The sequence below is a fragment of the Salvia hispanica genome, chromosome 1, assembly GCF_029641045.1.
Source record: "Salvia hispanica isolate PSC_SH4W2 chromosome 1, Shi_PSC_v1, whole genome shotgun sequence".
NCBI lineage: Eukaryota > Viridiplantae > Streptophyta > Magnoliopsida > Lamiales > Lamiaceae > Salvia > Salvia hispanica.
In genome coordinates this window covers 12801339-12815832 of record NC_142692.1, presented here as the reverse complement: position 1 = coordinate 12815832, position 14494 = coordinate 12801339, and the positions used below count along the sequence as shown (strand labels likewise).

General features: G+C 37.1%; 2 protein-coding genes across 2 annotated transcripts; one reads left to right on the top strand and one right to left on the bottom strand.

Moving 5' to 3' along the window:
* Positions 1 to 621: 621 nt before the first annotated feature.
* On the bottom strand, positions 622 to 3054 carry LOC148933278 (uncharacterized). The gene has a single exon (XM_089059800.1). It carries the CDS (start codon positions 3052 to 3054, stop codon positions 622 to 624), a length of 2433 nt encoding a protein of 810 aa, XP_088915926.1.
* Positions 3055 to 12114: 9060 nt separating this feature from the next.
* Positions 12115 to 13477, top strand: LOC125219937 (uncharacterized). Its single transcript, XM_048122030.2, has one exon. It carries the CDS (start codon positions 12245 to 12247, stop codon positions 13142 to 13144), a length of 900 nt encoding a protein of 299 aa, XP_047977987.1. The 5' UTR covers positions 12115 to 12244; the 3' UTR covers positions 13145 to 13477.
* The last annotated feature ends 1017 nt before the right edge of the window (positions 13478 to 14494 follow it).

The following is a 14494-nucleotide window of genomic DNA, read 5'->3' as shown; positions in this document are numbered from 1 at the left end:
AATTGCATACAATTCCTTGTGGTACGTTGAAGCTGCCTTCCGCCTTGGTCCCAATTTTTTGCTGAAAAAGGCGAGAGGATGATTAGCTTGAAGTAACACTGCTCCAATACCGGTGTCGGATGCGTCAGTTTCAATACAGAATGGGAGTGTAAAATCTGGCAAACGAAGGATAGGAGCTGAAGTCATTGCAGTTTTGAGCATGGCGAACGCTCCCGATGCCGCCTCCGTCCACACAAAAGAATCTTTCTTCAACAAATCTGTTAATGGTGCTGCGATCGTCGCATACTGAGCAATAAACCTGCGGTAATACCCCGTTAATCCCAAAAATCCGCGCAATTGTTTTACATTCTTCGGTGTTGGACAAGCAGACATAGCGTCCAACTTAGCAGGATCCGCCTTTAGCAAGCCCTCAGAAATAATATGTCCCAAATACTCTACTGAGTTGCTGCAGAAACAACACTTTGAGAGCTTCACAAAAAAATTGTGATCATGTAGGAGGGCTAGAACGCTAGCCAGATGAACTCCGTGAGACTCCAAAGTCGGGCTATAAACAAGAATATCATCGAAGAAAACTATCACACATTTACGGAGAAGGGATTGGAAGATACCGTTCATAGCAGCCTAGAATGTAGATGGTGCATTGGTAAGACCGAATGGCATCACCAAAAACTCATAATGGCCCTCGTGGGTCCGAAAAGCCGTCTTAAATATGTCTTCGTCATGCATACGGATTTGGTGATAACCGGAACGGAGATCCAACTTAGTAAAGAACTTTGCTCCACCAAGCTCATCAAATAATTCATCTGCAGTTGGAATAGGAAAGTGATCCGGCACTGTGGCATTGTTGAGAGCTCTGTAATCAATACAAAATCGAAAGGTTCCATCCTTTTTTCTGACCAACAACACGGGTGAGGAGAACGGGCTTTGGCTGCATTGAATTATCCCTTGCTCGAGCATGTCCCGTACCTGCGATTCAATCTCATTTTTCTGAAAGTATGGGTAGCGGTAGGGACGAACGTTTATGGGCTTCGTGTTTGGGGCCAGGTGAATTCGGTGGTCAAACTGGCGCTTCGGTGGCATACCGCGCGGTAATGCAAACACCGAACGGTGCTGCTCCAGCACCTGCAGTACCAATTGGGGTATATCCGGTGGAAAGCTCTCTGCAATACCATCGATCAGCTTGTTGTCATCGGTCTCCAAACGGACCAGCTCATAAAATTCATGGTCTGGGGAGTGGGCTGTCATAAGCGCTAGAGATTGACGGGAAATCTCCTTCGGACCCTGCGCTATTCCTCGCAACACAACCCGCTGGCCCTCTCTATCAAACTCCAATGTCTTCTTCTCAAAATCGGCTGAAATCTTGCCCAACAACTCCAACCAGGCCATTCCCAAAATAACATCCGGTCCGTGGTGGTCGAGAATATGTAGATCTACCAGGAATACAGTACCCTGCATCGTGAGTTTGGTTTTGCGAGAAATATGGGTGCACAACAAAGAAGCACCATTGCCGACCAATACACGGAATGGCCGGATTGACGTCAACTCCAAATGCAATGCTGCTGCCACTCGAGGATGTAAGAAATCCATCGTCGCCCCCGTATCAATCAATACCCGAACTTCGGATTCATCAATCGATCCAAGCACATGAAATGGTCGAGAGCGGGGATGACCATCCAATGTGTGTAAGTGGGACAAGTCAGCCGTGATCACCTCCTCCGCTTCCGCGCGGTGTTGCGGTTCACTGTCGTCAACAACCTCCAATTCATCTCCAATATAACACAATAGTTTCACCTTACAAGTGTGGCCCACCACCCACTTCTCCGGACAGTGCCAGCAGAGTCCTCGTCGGGATCTCTCGGATTTCTCAGCGTTGGACACCCGAATTGGCTGGACGCGCGATTGTTCTCCCTCTTTTTTTCCAGCAACTGTAGGCTGCCCATTTGACGACCCCACAGCTGACATGGGTTGCCCGCTGCTCAACCACTGCTTGCTCTCGCGGTTGGCCCACTGTTTGCGTGTAAATTGGGAAGAGTGCTGCTGTCGATCCTCCTGCGTCGCCGCTAACCTGAGGGCCAACGCCATGGCTGCAGCAAGAGATGAAGGTTGCTGAAGGTCTACCTTTTCTCGTATTGGTTCCTTAAGACCTGCAATAAAAATTGGTATGAGTGAAGTCTCGGACAGATCATCCACACGGTTCAAGTACCGCTCAAACGTTTCATGGTACTCCGCGACTGTTCCCGTCTGTACTAGTTTTGCAATAAGGCATGTATAATTGTGGAAACTCTGTGGATCAAACCTCTGTCGCACGTCCTCCAAAAAATCCGGCCATGAAACCCACAGATTATTTGTGCGATAGTTGAATATCCATTCTGATGCGGGGGGCTCAAATAACATCACTACATAGTGAAGACAGTCGTCCTCTGGAACTCGCACATGATCGAAATAATATTGGACTCTAGAAATCCAGTTCGGCGCATCGGAGCCGTCGAAATGTGGTGGTCGCATCTGCACCCCTGTCGGATGATCGTGATGCTGCCCATTATATCTTCCTCGGCGGTGTGAAGGATTCCAATTATCGTCGTCATCCCAGTCATCGTGATTGCGCAGTGGTGGGTCCCAGGTCGTGCGGTGGCGGTGGTTATCCCTGTTTTGTAAATCTGGGCCGCCTCGCCGGTGTTGATGTCGTCCCCCTCTGCCTCTGTAACCGCCAACTGCACAATAGTCACCGCGTTTTCCTCGACCATTACCCCATCGGTTACGCAGGCCAGCAATAGAGTATCGAACACCTGTGTCATTATCCCTGTGAAAGTGATCTCCATGCTCTTCAAATTCCCCTTCGTTCAACTCTTCATGAACCTCTAGATCGTCCACCCGGCGATCGGTGCGATCCAAACGAAATTCCAGTTTGTCAAATCTATCCATAATCATGTCGAAACCTTGTGCAATTGGGTCCACCACCCCCTTCCCATGGTTGCGTGGCACACCGATCGGAATAGCATTAGCGCCGGTAGGTCGTGGCGGATGCTCAGGTTTGGAAGAAGAATTCGATGCCATGAGTACTGGATGAAAGCACCAGTTGTTATGGACCTCTCTCCGTAACGATTATGTCACTATCTCCGGTTGAGAACTTGCGAAGACCCTCGGCTCTCAGAGCTTGACGGCGATGCGATCTGAGCTGGCGCGGGAGTTCCGTCGGCAGTTTGAGAAAAGAATAACTTGTATTTGCACGATTGAGTGGGCAAAAATATTTCATTCATAAAAAAATAAAGTTAATGAAATAGCCCTTTTAATATTCTAAGGACCCTAAGTTGGTTCGACGTACCTAGACATTCGGGAAAGAGCCAACAAGAAAACCCGAACGGGGCTTATAGATTCGCCCGACTCAAAGAAAAATTAAAAATAGAGTTTACAGAATATTAAAGCTAGCAAAACAGGGGAACTAACTACTAGAACCTATTCTTCTACTTTGAGACAAAGTCTCTGTACTTCATCGGCTGCTTGAGCCTATTCCTTGGTCTCAGCTCCCTTGCGGTCACCGCGCAGGATTTGTCCTGACTCTCCTCGTGATTACTGGTGTCGGGTATCATCTCTTCTTCCTCAATGAACTCTCTCTCCATCTCCATGCTATCCTTCGCCGTAGCCGTTGATGCTGTATTAGTTGGGACGGCTGGTGTGTTCCTAACATTGAGCGCTGACTGCGTGCCACGCTATGTGGAAACCAAGCGAATACCCGACCTTGTATTAGATGACATTTTATTTTCAAGGAAGAAACACCGTTGCACTTGACACAAGCCCCGTACTGTTGAGGATATCATTTATATTTATTTATAATAGAGATTCAAAATCCTGAAATGTTTGAGACCCAAAATTAAGATGTACTCCCTCCCGTCCTTATTAATTGGCACCGTTTAACTTGGCATATGTTTTAAGAAATGTAGTAAAAGTGGGTTGAAAAAGTTAATGGAATATGAGTCATACTTTTATACATTAAATTTGTAATATGTGAATGAATGCAATAATTTAGTGGAATGTGGAGTCCTTTACCAAAAATAGTAAGAGTGTCAATTAATTGAGGATAGATGAAATCCATTACCAAAAATAGTAAGAGTGTCAATTAATTGAGGATAGATGAAAAAAGAAATTGATGCCAATTAATTGTATACCACAAAAGGCCCATTAATTATTTTTCCACCATGATTTATAGTCATTGTCATTCATTGCTAATTATACTAATCGAAATTTTATTACCATACCATGCGTTTTAAATCTAAAAGGAATGAAAAAAATGGTGGAGTCAACACCAGAAAATGACTTGCCGGCAACACAAGAAACAACGAATTTCCAAGTTGCTTTCTCTTAATAAAATAACTATGATTACCACAAATAACAAATTTAATTATTTATAACCAAGGAAAAAAGACAAACGAAGTTAGAGTCGACAACTTCCAAGAAGCAACTAGGCTGTCATAAACATATAGTACTCCTTTACTTAAATATAATTACGGTTCATAATCTCACTTTGGACTTTTTTAATTAATAATTAAATAAGAGTGCTGGACGTAATTTGCACATGTTCTTGCAGATGAGATGTCTTTTCAGTTTGTACTTTAATTAATCAATTCATAAACAAGGACGTTATTTTTCTATATAAATAGGGAAAAACATTTTAAGTTTTTTTAATTTTGATATCAAGGCAGATTATATTATTAATCAAAATTGATTACTAGTGGCCCTATTTTAAATTGCAAATAGTATCTCTAATTCTGGATTTTGTTAGAAACAAAATCTTCTTTTCTCAACAGGTGAGAGTGTCAGATGGCGTTTGTTTAATAAATACATTATCGGAAACTAAAATTCTGTGTAGTACGTAAAGTATTAAGTATAAGAACAATGCCCCATTTTCATAATCGAACATATATTATCAAACAAACTTTGTCAATGTAATTTACTAAATTTGGGTCTCAAATAAATTTAATAATGCCATCTGGCAACGTCATTGGTTTATTTTGGAAATTTGATCTAGAAAATGTGCAACTACATTTCAGAGCCATTTTAGAATTAGAATCACAAACAATCTGTCAGTGAATCCAAAATAATTTTTAAACAGATGCATGGGTAAAATCAGATGCTATTAATTAATTATTTCTCAAGATTTAACATATCTACCTTGCAGGTTTTTGTAAAATACAACTATATCATGCCACGGACATAAGTTTTTGGTCAATGTGTAAAATACCAATTTCGAAAGATACATATAATCACTATAATTGCGCTAATAGAAAAATATTTATTACAGATTAACAAAAAAAAACTGGTTTTGTGTCTTATCCTACCTTCAATTTGCGGCTTGTTTGCCAAAACATTGCGTTTCGCACAAGAATTGGCTCATAAAAAATCCCAATTTTCATTATGCAAAAACAAGTTATTGCTAGTATTTAAATTTTCGATTGGTGGACTGTCTTTATAATAGAATTGACTAGAATTTCGGATCCAAAATCACTTGTTCTTATCACATAATACGTACAGTCGTATACGTAATCACATAAATATTACTACCTCCGTCCCCCAAAATTTGCAACACTTTGACCCGACACGAGTTTTAAGAAATGTAATGAAAAGTGAGTTGAAAAAGTTGGTGGGACGTGGGTCCTACTTTTAAAGTATTAGTTTTATAATAAAATGTGAGTAGGAATGAGTTAGTGGAATATGAGGTCCACTACCAAAAATGGTAAAAGTGAAGTGTATCAAATTTTCAGGGACGGACCGAAATAGTAAATTGTATCAAATTTTCAGGGACAGAGGTAGTAGTAACTTCCAAAAGTTCATCTGAATTTGCACAATTGACCTTTTACTGTACTTACTAAACACATGCTTTCGTTCGTCGCCTTCACGTTTATACAGAATGGTTGTAGACGAGTATATAATTTTTAAAAACAATAGCTTATGCAAATTGATGTGAAAAATATTTAGAGAATCCACAACAGTGGACTAGCAATAGCCTATCCTAAAACGATCTTCCCGCCATATTGTCATGCCTTTCCCACAGCTTAACCACTGTCCTAGCCAAGCAATAGCCTAGCCAATGTCTTAGCCTTCCCGAGAAAAAAACACAAAAAACAACAACAACGAAATGAATTGAATAATAAAAACATACTCCCTCCGTTCTACAGTAATAGAGTCATTTTACCATTTTGGTACGTTTCATAATAATAGAGTTATTTCATTTTTTAGTAAAAGTCAACACATTTTTCCACACCTACTTTAGTCTCTCTTACTTTATTCTTTCTTCATCTCTCTACCTTTTTCATTTTCCACTTTACTCTCTCTTTACTTAACTAACCTAACACAATTTTTCTTAATCTCCATGCCGAAAAGAAACGCCTCCGTTACTATGGAACAGTTAAAATATGAAATTTAAAAATGAAATAGGAATATGATATTTTAGAAAAAAGTTAAAATATATATATATACATATATATATATATATATATGTCCATGATCAATTGAGATTTTTTAGGGTAATTGAGAAATGAGATGCAATATCAGCCATTCATTTTCATTAAATGAGTGGTCCAGATTTTGCCACACAAAAAATATTTTTAGATTATTTTATAATGAAAATGGTAGAATGGTAATTTTCTATTAATTGAAACTGGAAATCACAGCAGAGCTTCTTCGTATTTTTGCTCCACAATGAGCTGCGACGGTGCTGCGGCGGCGAAGGATCAGAGGCCGCGGCGGAGGACAGAAATCTACCGGAGCTTCACTTGTATGTCACCATCATTTATCTTCCGGCGTTGGTTCAATGGCGGAAAATCTAGGTTTTTGAGAACAGAATTCGCAGAGAGAAATTGGGGGAAAGGGGAAATCGATGCAGATCTAGATGTACAGAGTGAAATAGGAATGGTATCTCCTTCCTCGGAAGATTTTTCAGGTAAATTTATGAATATAGTATGCAATTATAGCTTCGATGGAATCGTTTGTGAATTGTGAGTTTCACTCTGCAAAAATTGGGAAAGAGGCTCCGGTCAACGTTGGAATTGAGTATGGTATGATTTATCATGTTAGAACTTAGCAGAAGCATAATTCGGTGCGGGAACCGCCGATTAATCGGCGAAGCTCTCCGGCGCCGGGGCTTCATAATCAATTCTACCATTACATTAAGCCGTCGCTGGGGAAGAGCAGCAGATCGTACAACAATGGAGTTCGGATTACTCCAGTTTTGAACATTGCCCCAAATTCTACTGTGAGTTTATTCGGAATGGGCTCTCTTTTTTCCAGTAAAAAAATCGAAGAAGAAGAGATAATGATACTAACAATTTATTTTTATTTTATTTTATTAAATATTGTACAGATTGAAAGTTTTCCTTTTGAAATCTCCATATTTCTTGTGATTGAATGTTGCAAACAAAAATTGAAAGTAAATTAAAAAGGAAAGGCGTGCTAATTTCATGCTGGTGAATTATACGAGTTGTTGACATTTTAATATGAGTGTTGACATTTGATATTCTCGGTATTGATATGTGAATTATAAGTGTTATTTTGTAGTTGTTGACATTTTAATATGAGTTGTTGACATTCATATTCTCGGTATTGATATGTGAATTATAAGTGTTATTTTTTAGTTGTTGACATTTTAATACGAGTTGTTGACATTCGATATTCTCGGTATTGATATGTGAATTATATGTTTGTGTTTATTGATATTGTTTCTGCAGTCTATAGAGTAGGCAGCAGCAAATTAATCAGGATAAGAGAAAAGATAAGTGTTCATTTACGGCGTCGAAGAAGGAAGCCGCCACCACCGTCGATAAGGTGACGTTCTCCAGCCGAAATTGATTTCAAATGTGGAGTTCATGTTTAATTTTGCATCCACATGATTCCTCATTTTTTTTATTTTGATTTTGTGTTTGAGCATTTTCAATCGATCGATGAAATTATTGCTTGTGTGGTTATGATCTTAGATACTCCTAACCAGTGAATTAGGAATTTTTCCCCTTTTCAGTTGCTTCTCCGATTTTCTCAACCATCGGAAGTTCTAATAAATAGCAATGTTTTTCAAATTTTAGTTTAGAGCTGAAAATTCCTACTGTTATTTTGAAGAAATTCCTGCTGAATCACTCGATCATTGTGATGCTGCTGAATAAATCGGCACAGGAGTACGTGTACGAGCAGAAAGACTGTTATTTTAATACGAGTTGTTGACATTTGATATTCTGCCTATTGATATGTGAATTATAAGTGTTATTTGTTAGTTGTTGACATTTTAATATGAGATGTTAATATAATAACGTTTGTTGTTGACATAAATTTTATAGGTCGTTGGCATAAATTTTATGAAAAATGTTGTTGACATAAATTATATGTAAAACATTGTTGTTGACATGAATTATATGTAAAACATTGTTGTTGACATGAATTATATGTAAAACGTTGATGTTGACATAAATAATATAGGTCGTTGACATGAAAATATTTGTTATTGACATTAATTATTTGTAAAATGTTGCTGTTGACATAATAGTTGACATAAATAACGTTTGTTGTTGACATCGTAGTTGACATGAATAATGTTTGTTGTTGACATCGTAGTTGATATGTGAATTATAAGTGTTATTTTTTAGTTGTTGACATTTTAATACGAGTTGTTGACATTCGATATTCTCGGTATTGATATGTGAATTATAAGTGTTATTTGTTAGTTGTTGACATTTTAATGCGAGTTGTTGACATTCGATATTCTCGCTATTGATATGTGAATTATAAGTGTTATTTTGTTAGTTGTTGACATTTTAATACGAGTTGTTGACGTTCGATATTCACGGTATTGATATGTGAATTATAAGTGTTATTTTTAAGTTGTTGACATATGCAAAGAGAATCTACTTTTGTGGTATATGATTGTTGATGATGCAAAGAGATAATAAGTGATTGTTGTGTTCATATGTTGAGCAATAAATGAAGTGTTTGTTTACTGTAAAAATTGAATAGAAATAGTGTGATTGGTGATGGAGAAAGATGTGGAGAGTCATGTTGTGGAAGGTGTGAGAGTTGTGGATGAGATGGAGTTGTGGGTGATGGTGAGAAGGGTTGAGTTTAGGTTGTATTTTATGAAAAATGTTGTTGACATAAATTATATGTAAAACATTGTTGTTGACATAAATTATAAGTAAAACATTGTTATTGCCATAAATAATATACGTCGTTGACATGAAAATATTTGTTGTTGACATAATAGTTGACATAAATAAAGTTGTTATTGACATCGTAGTTGACATAAATAAAGTTTGTTGTTGACATTGTAGTTGACATAAATAATGTTTGTTGTTGACATTCGATATTATCGCTATTGATATGTGAATTATAAGTGTTATTTGTTAGTTGTTGACATTTTAATACGAGTTGTTGACATTCGATATTCTCGCTATTGATATGTGAATTATAAGTGTTATTTGTTAGTTGTTGACATTTTAATACGAGTTGTTGACATTCGATATTCTCGATATTGACATGTGAATAGTAAGTGTTATTTGTTAGTTGTTGACATTTTAATACGAGTTGTTGACATTTGATATTCTCGGTATTGATATGTGAATTGTAAGTGTTATTTTTTAGTTGTTGACATTTTAATACGTGTTGTTGACATTCGATATTCTCGGTATTGATATGTGAATTGTAAGTGTTATTTGTTAGTTGTTGACATTTTAATACGAGTTGTTGACATTCGATATTCTCGGTATTGATATGTGAATTATAAGTGTTATTTTATTGAATGTTGAAGATTTGAAGATTTGAATGTTGAAGATTCGAAGATTTGAACATTTGAATGTTGAAGAGATTTGAAGATTCGAAGATTTGAACATTTGAATGTTGAAGATTTGAAAATTTGAATGTTGAAGAGATTGGAAGATTCGAAGATTTGAACATTTGAATGTTGAAGATTTGAAGATATGAAGATTTGAAGATTTGAATGTTGAAGATTTGAAGATTTGAATGTTGAAGATTTGAAGATTTGAATGTTGAAGCTAGAGTTTTAGAGAGGATTTTAGAAAATGATTTCAAACACAATTTAATGAAAAGACAATTATACCCCCTTGTTGACATAATATGGTATTTGTTGACATTTTGTTAATCTTGTGGATTAATGGCTCATATTGCATCTCATTTCTCAATTTAGCTAAATAATCTCAACCTAACAAGACCCTATATATATATATATATATATATATATATATATATATATATATATAAATTTAAAAATCAGCTAGTCGATCGCTCGTTCGCACAATAGTGGACTAGTGATTGGCTAGCCGTGCTCGTCCATGCCCTAACTCTAGGGCGTAGGGTTTTCGTCCACTCGACTAGCCTACTGCAATAGGGCCCTAGCCGAGCGCCCTAGCCGCACGCCGGTGGCTAAGGCGTCGGATAGGTCGCTATCGTGGATGCTCTTAGATCAATTATTCGGCTTCAGAAGTTCAGACTTCAGATAAATAACGGAACTAAATCCCCTGAGCTCAATGATATAGTATGGAATATCAAATACTCCCTCCGTCCCGCTTTAGCAGTCCCATTGACTTTTCTGCCCTCTTTTTGTAACAATGATAAAAAAAAGTTGAAAAGGTGAAATGGTAAATTAAGAGAGAGAATAATATTGAAAAGAGTCTTATCTATATTATTGTCTCTCTTACTTTACCATTTCTCAACTTTAACTATTTTTTATCATTTTTATAAAAAAATGGCAGAAAAGTCAATGGGACTGCTAAAACTGGACGGATGGAGTATTTCGAACCCAAATATGAGCTGAATACTTCCAAAAACATAATTAAAATAACACTTCAACTAAAAAATAAATTTATATAGTAAAATATTGAGGTCAATCTAATTAGTGGGTACACCCCCTATTTAATTAATTTATTTAGAGACAAATAGCATCATTCAATTGATTCAATTTTGTTTTTATTCGTTGGTTGGTTCCATTACGTGTATCCCTCTATAAATGCGTTTATATAAAATGATTATAATGTGGCCGTTATTGGTTGAACGTTTGTTCGAATAATTCGAGTGCATATAATCACATTTGCAATATTTATGTCTTCTCATTTTGCACTATGTGAATTTTAGTTATTTATTTTTCTTGACACGTTTTTAAGCAAGAAATAAGAAAGATTTAGGCATGAAAAAAATGCATATTTTCTAGCACTTTGTTAGCTCCATTTTACATAATGGGATTTTAACTAACATTCACGAAAATAGAGTTGCCTAATATTTAGGCTGCGGTGACCTTTCACCAAGTCCATAATAATTTGCGACTTTGTCTGACCACAAAAATTATAGATAAAGGAGTAATTAACAAAATTAATGGGGTCCCATAACATAGTTAAACACGATTAATGATATCATTATATGAGTTGTCTTGTTTAATATTCAAATACCTTTATATTCTTGCCCATTTTTACTAATTATAGAAATGATAATTTGACCCCAATAAAATGAACATAATATATGTAAGAAAAATTATACATTTATTATTTATTAAATCACTAAACATAAATTGTTTTTCAGAATTATTACGAGCCACATTTGAATTCATATTGGTCTCCTCATTTGTAGCCAATATTAATTGTTTTTGCTATAGAGAAATTCTTTTGTATTTATATTCATATTGCTCCTTTGGCATGCTTATATGTTAGTAGGATTTATTTATTAAACAAATCGACTAAACTTTCCCAAATCACAATATTAGGATACTAATTTGAGCACTTGATGTACAAATATAGCAAACTGGACAATGATGATTAATAATGCCTAAACCGCTGAACGACCAAACAATCGTTAAAAAAATGGGACCCACAAAATAGTCAATAGGCTAACATTTTAGTAATTGATTTAATTTACTTTTTATTATAAGTATATAAAAATGAGATCTACATTTTACTAATTTTTAAAATTTATTTTTATTTACAATTTATAAAACTTGTATCCAACATAAAGTAAACTAAAAATGGCAGATTGAGGGAATACAATGATAAATAATTTAAATTAAGTTATGTATGATAGTAATAAATATTATTGGTATTTGAGATAGTCATCAACCCTGCACATTTGTTTATATAAAAATTGGGATATCTGTGAGGAAATAAAGTAAGAAAGCGTCAAAGTTTCCGTCTGATATTTGTGTTTAGAAGAGAGTGTGTGATCAATTGCCAGAATCCTTACCATTCTTCTTCCTATTCCTCTCTTACAAATGAGAGACTTAACATCTTGCTTCAGCGAATACGCACTTCAGATTTCCGATACATCGTGCTCGGCCTACTCACCCAATTCCTGCATTTCCCCAAACCTAACCCCTTCCCTTCTAAATGCCGTTACCTCTCTCTACAAAACAACTCTCTCCAACCACAGCCACATTCCGGTGACGCTGACGTGGACCCGGAACACCCTCTCGCAGTCGCAGGGCCTCACCATCTCCTTCGGCGACGACCAATCCACCTTCAAACTCACCACCAATTCCCGAATCTTCCGCAAGCTCAAGGGCGCCAAAACCCTCGATTTCCACGGCACCGCAATCGAGATCTTCTACGATCTCTCCGCCGCCCGCTACGACTCCGGCCCGGAGCCAATCGACGGCTTCTACCTCTTCATCGCCCTCGATTCCGAGCTCGGCCCCATCCTCGGCGACATTGCGCCGGAGGCCTATCTCCGGAGACTCAAATCGGGGGCCCGAATCGCGAAATTCTCCCTCGTCTCGCGGCAGGAGCACTTCTCCGGAAACACGCTCTACTCCACCAAGGCCCGATTCCGCGAGGGCGGGGCGGCGCACGACGTCGTGATCCAATGCGGGGGCGAGAGCGAGGGTTTGAAGCACCCGGTGCTGTCGGTGTTTATTGATAAGAAGACGGTGATAAGGGTGAAGAGGCTGCAGTGGAATTTCAGGGGGAATCAGACCATTTTTCTGGACGGATTGCTGGTGGATTTGATGTGGGATGTGTACGACTGGTTTTGCATCCCGGGCTCGGGGGCGGTGTTTATGTTCAGGACTAGGAGCGGGATGGATAGCAGATTATGGCTGGAGGAGAAGATGGTGCGGAAAGATCAGGATAAGCATGATTTTTCATTCTTCATCTTCGCATGTAAGAATCTTTGATTTTTTTATTTTTAATTTCGGGGGTGGAAATAAATTTTGGCTGTTCAATACTCGTGAAAAAGGGAATAGGAGCTTACTTCAATTTGATTTTTATTTTATTTTATTTTTCGTTGCAATTTGTGTTTGTGTAGTTTCAGTGTGAAGATGTGTAGATTGGAATATTCTCTATACTCCATGTTGTTGTGTGGTTTTTGAAGATTGAAAATAAAGTAGTTCAATCTTCACTATTTTCATGACAATAAATCATTCTTCAAGGCTTCGCATCTTTGTATGCCGCTGCCACTTGTATAATTCTTCTTATATGAGTAATTTTTATTGCTGATTTTTTTCGTTTTTGTATTTTGACAAACTCCAGAATGAAATGCCGTTTAGAATGAAATGAAAATTTGATTTGCCGTTCATTGCTTTGTTCCGTTTACTCTTAATTCAAGATAATACTAGTACTATAAAAGCTGAAGAGTGGACACAGAATCTTCAAGACTTCTTCAAGAATCTTCAATACTAGTATTCTCATTTTAAATTTATGAGAATGTAGGATTGATAAATAGGTTTTATCTTCATTTTATCATGCAAAAACCAAAGTGGGAGTTTCTCTAATTTTGATTTTTCCTCAATCCCAATAAATAAGTAAATATGATCAAAGCATAAGAGACTTCCAAAATCTGATATTATTCCAATCTGCATTAACCTTTTGTATGTGCATATGGACCACATTCTCACGGGGCCCATATTTTTAAGTACAGATCTTTAAATGTAAAACCTCTTTGTTTGAATTGCAACTGGTTGTTTGAGTACATATGCCATTATAACTTCCATGGTGTCTTGATTGCATAGCTCCATTTATTTATTTTCTTTCCTAATTTAATTGAATTTAATGTTGGCTTGGTCGAGTACAGTCAATATATCCCGTGACCTAAGTTTACTTCTTGTTACACTCAGATCCACGCTTTTTAATCATGGACATTGAGTAGTGAGTGAGATTCAACATGAAAAATTAATGATTTGGTGCACTAGACTAGTAATAATAATTCCAAGATTGGGATCTTGTTTTGGTAAGAGCGTTAGAGTAATTTATGACGATAGGTCTTCTTCCCATGTTACTATCAAGAAAAATATTAATACCAAGTGTTTATTTGCTCATAGACAATAATTTAACACATGAGTAAAAACACACCAATTTCCATTTCTTAATTATACTCCATATTCCACAAAATTAAAATAGGAAATGGAGAAGCAAAGTAAGATGAAATTGTCACGTGACATAGCTGTGGTTTTCATGAGACCCAAAAGAGAGGAAGTTGCCTATAGTTTAGAAACATGTCAAGCTGTGCCATCTACTCTCCTCAATCC

What these genes read in the sequence shown, in the direction of transcription:
- LOC125219937 (XM_048122030.2), top strand. Translation starts at nt 12,245, where the DNA reads ATGAGAGACTTAACATCTTGCTTCAGCGAATACGCACTTCAGATTTCC.
- LOC148933278 (XM_089059800.1), bottom strand. Translation starts at nt 3,054, where the DNA reads ATGGCATCGAATTCTTCTTCCAAACCTGAGCATCCGCCACGACCTACC.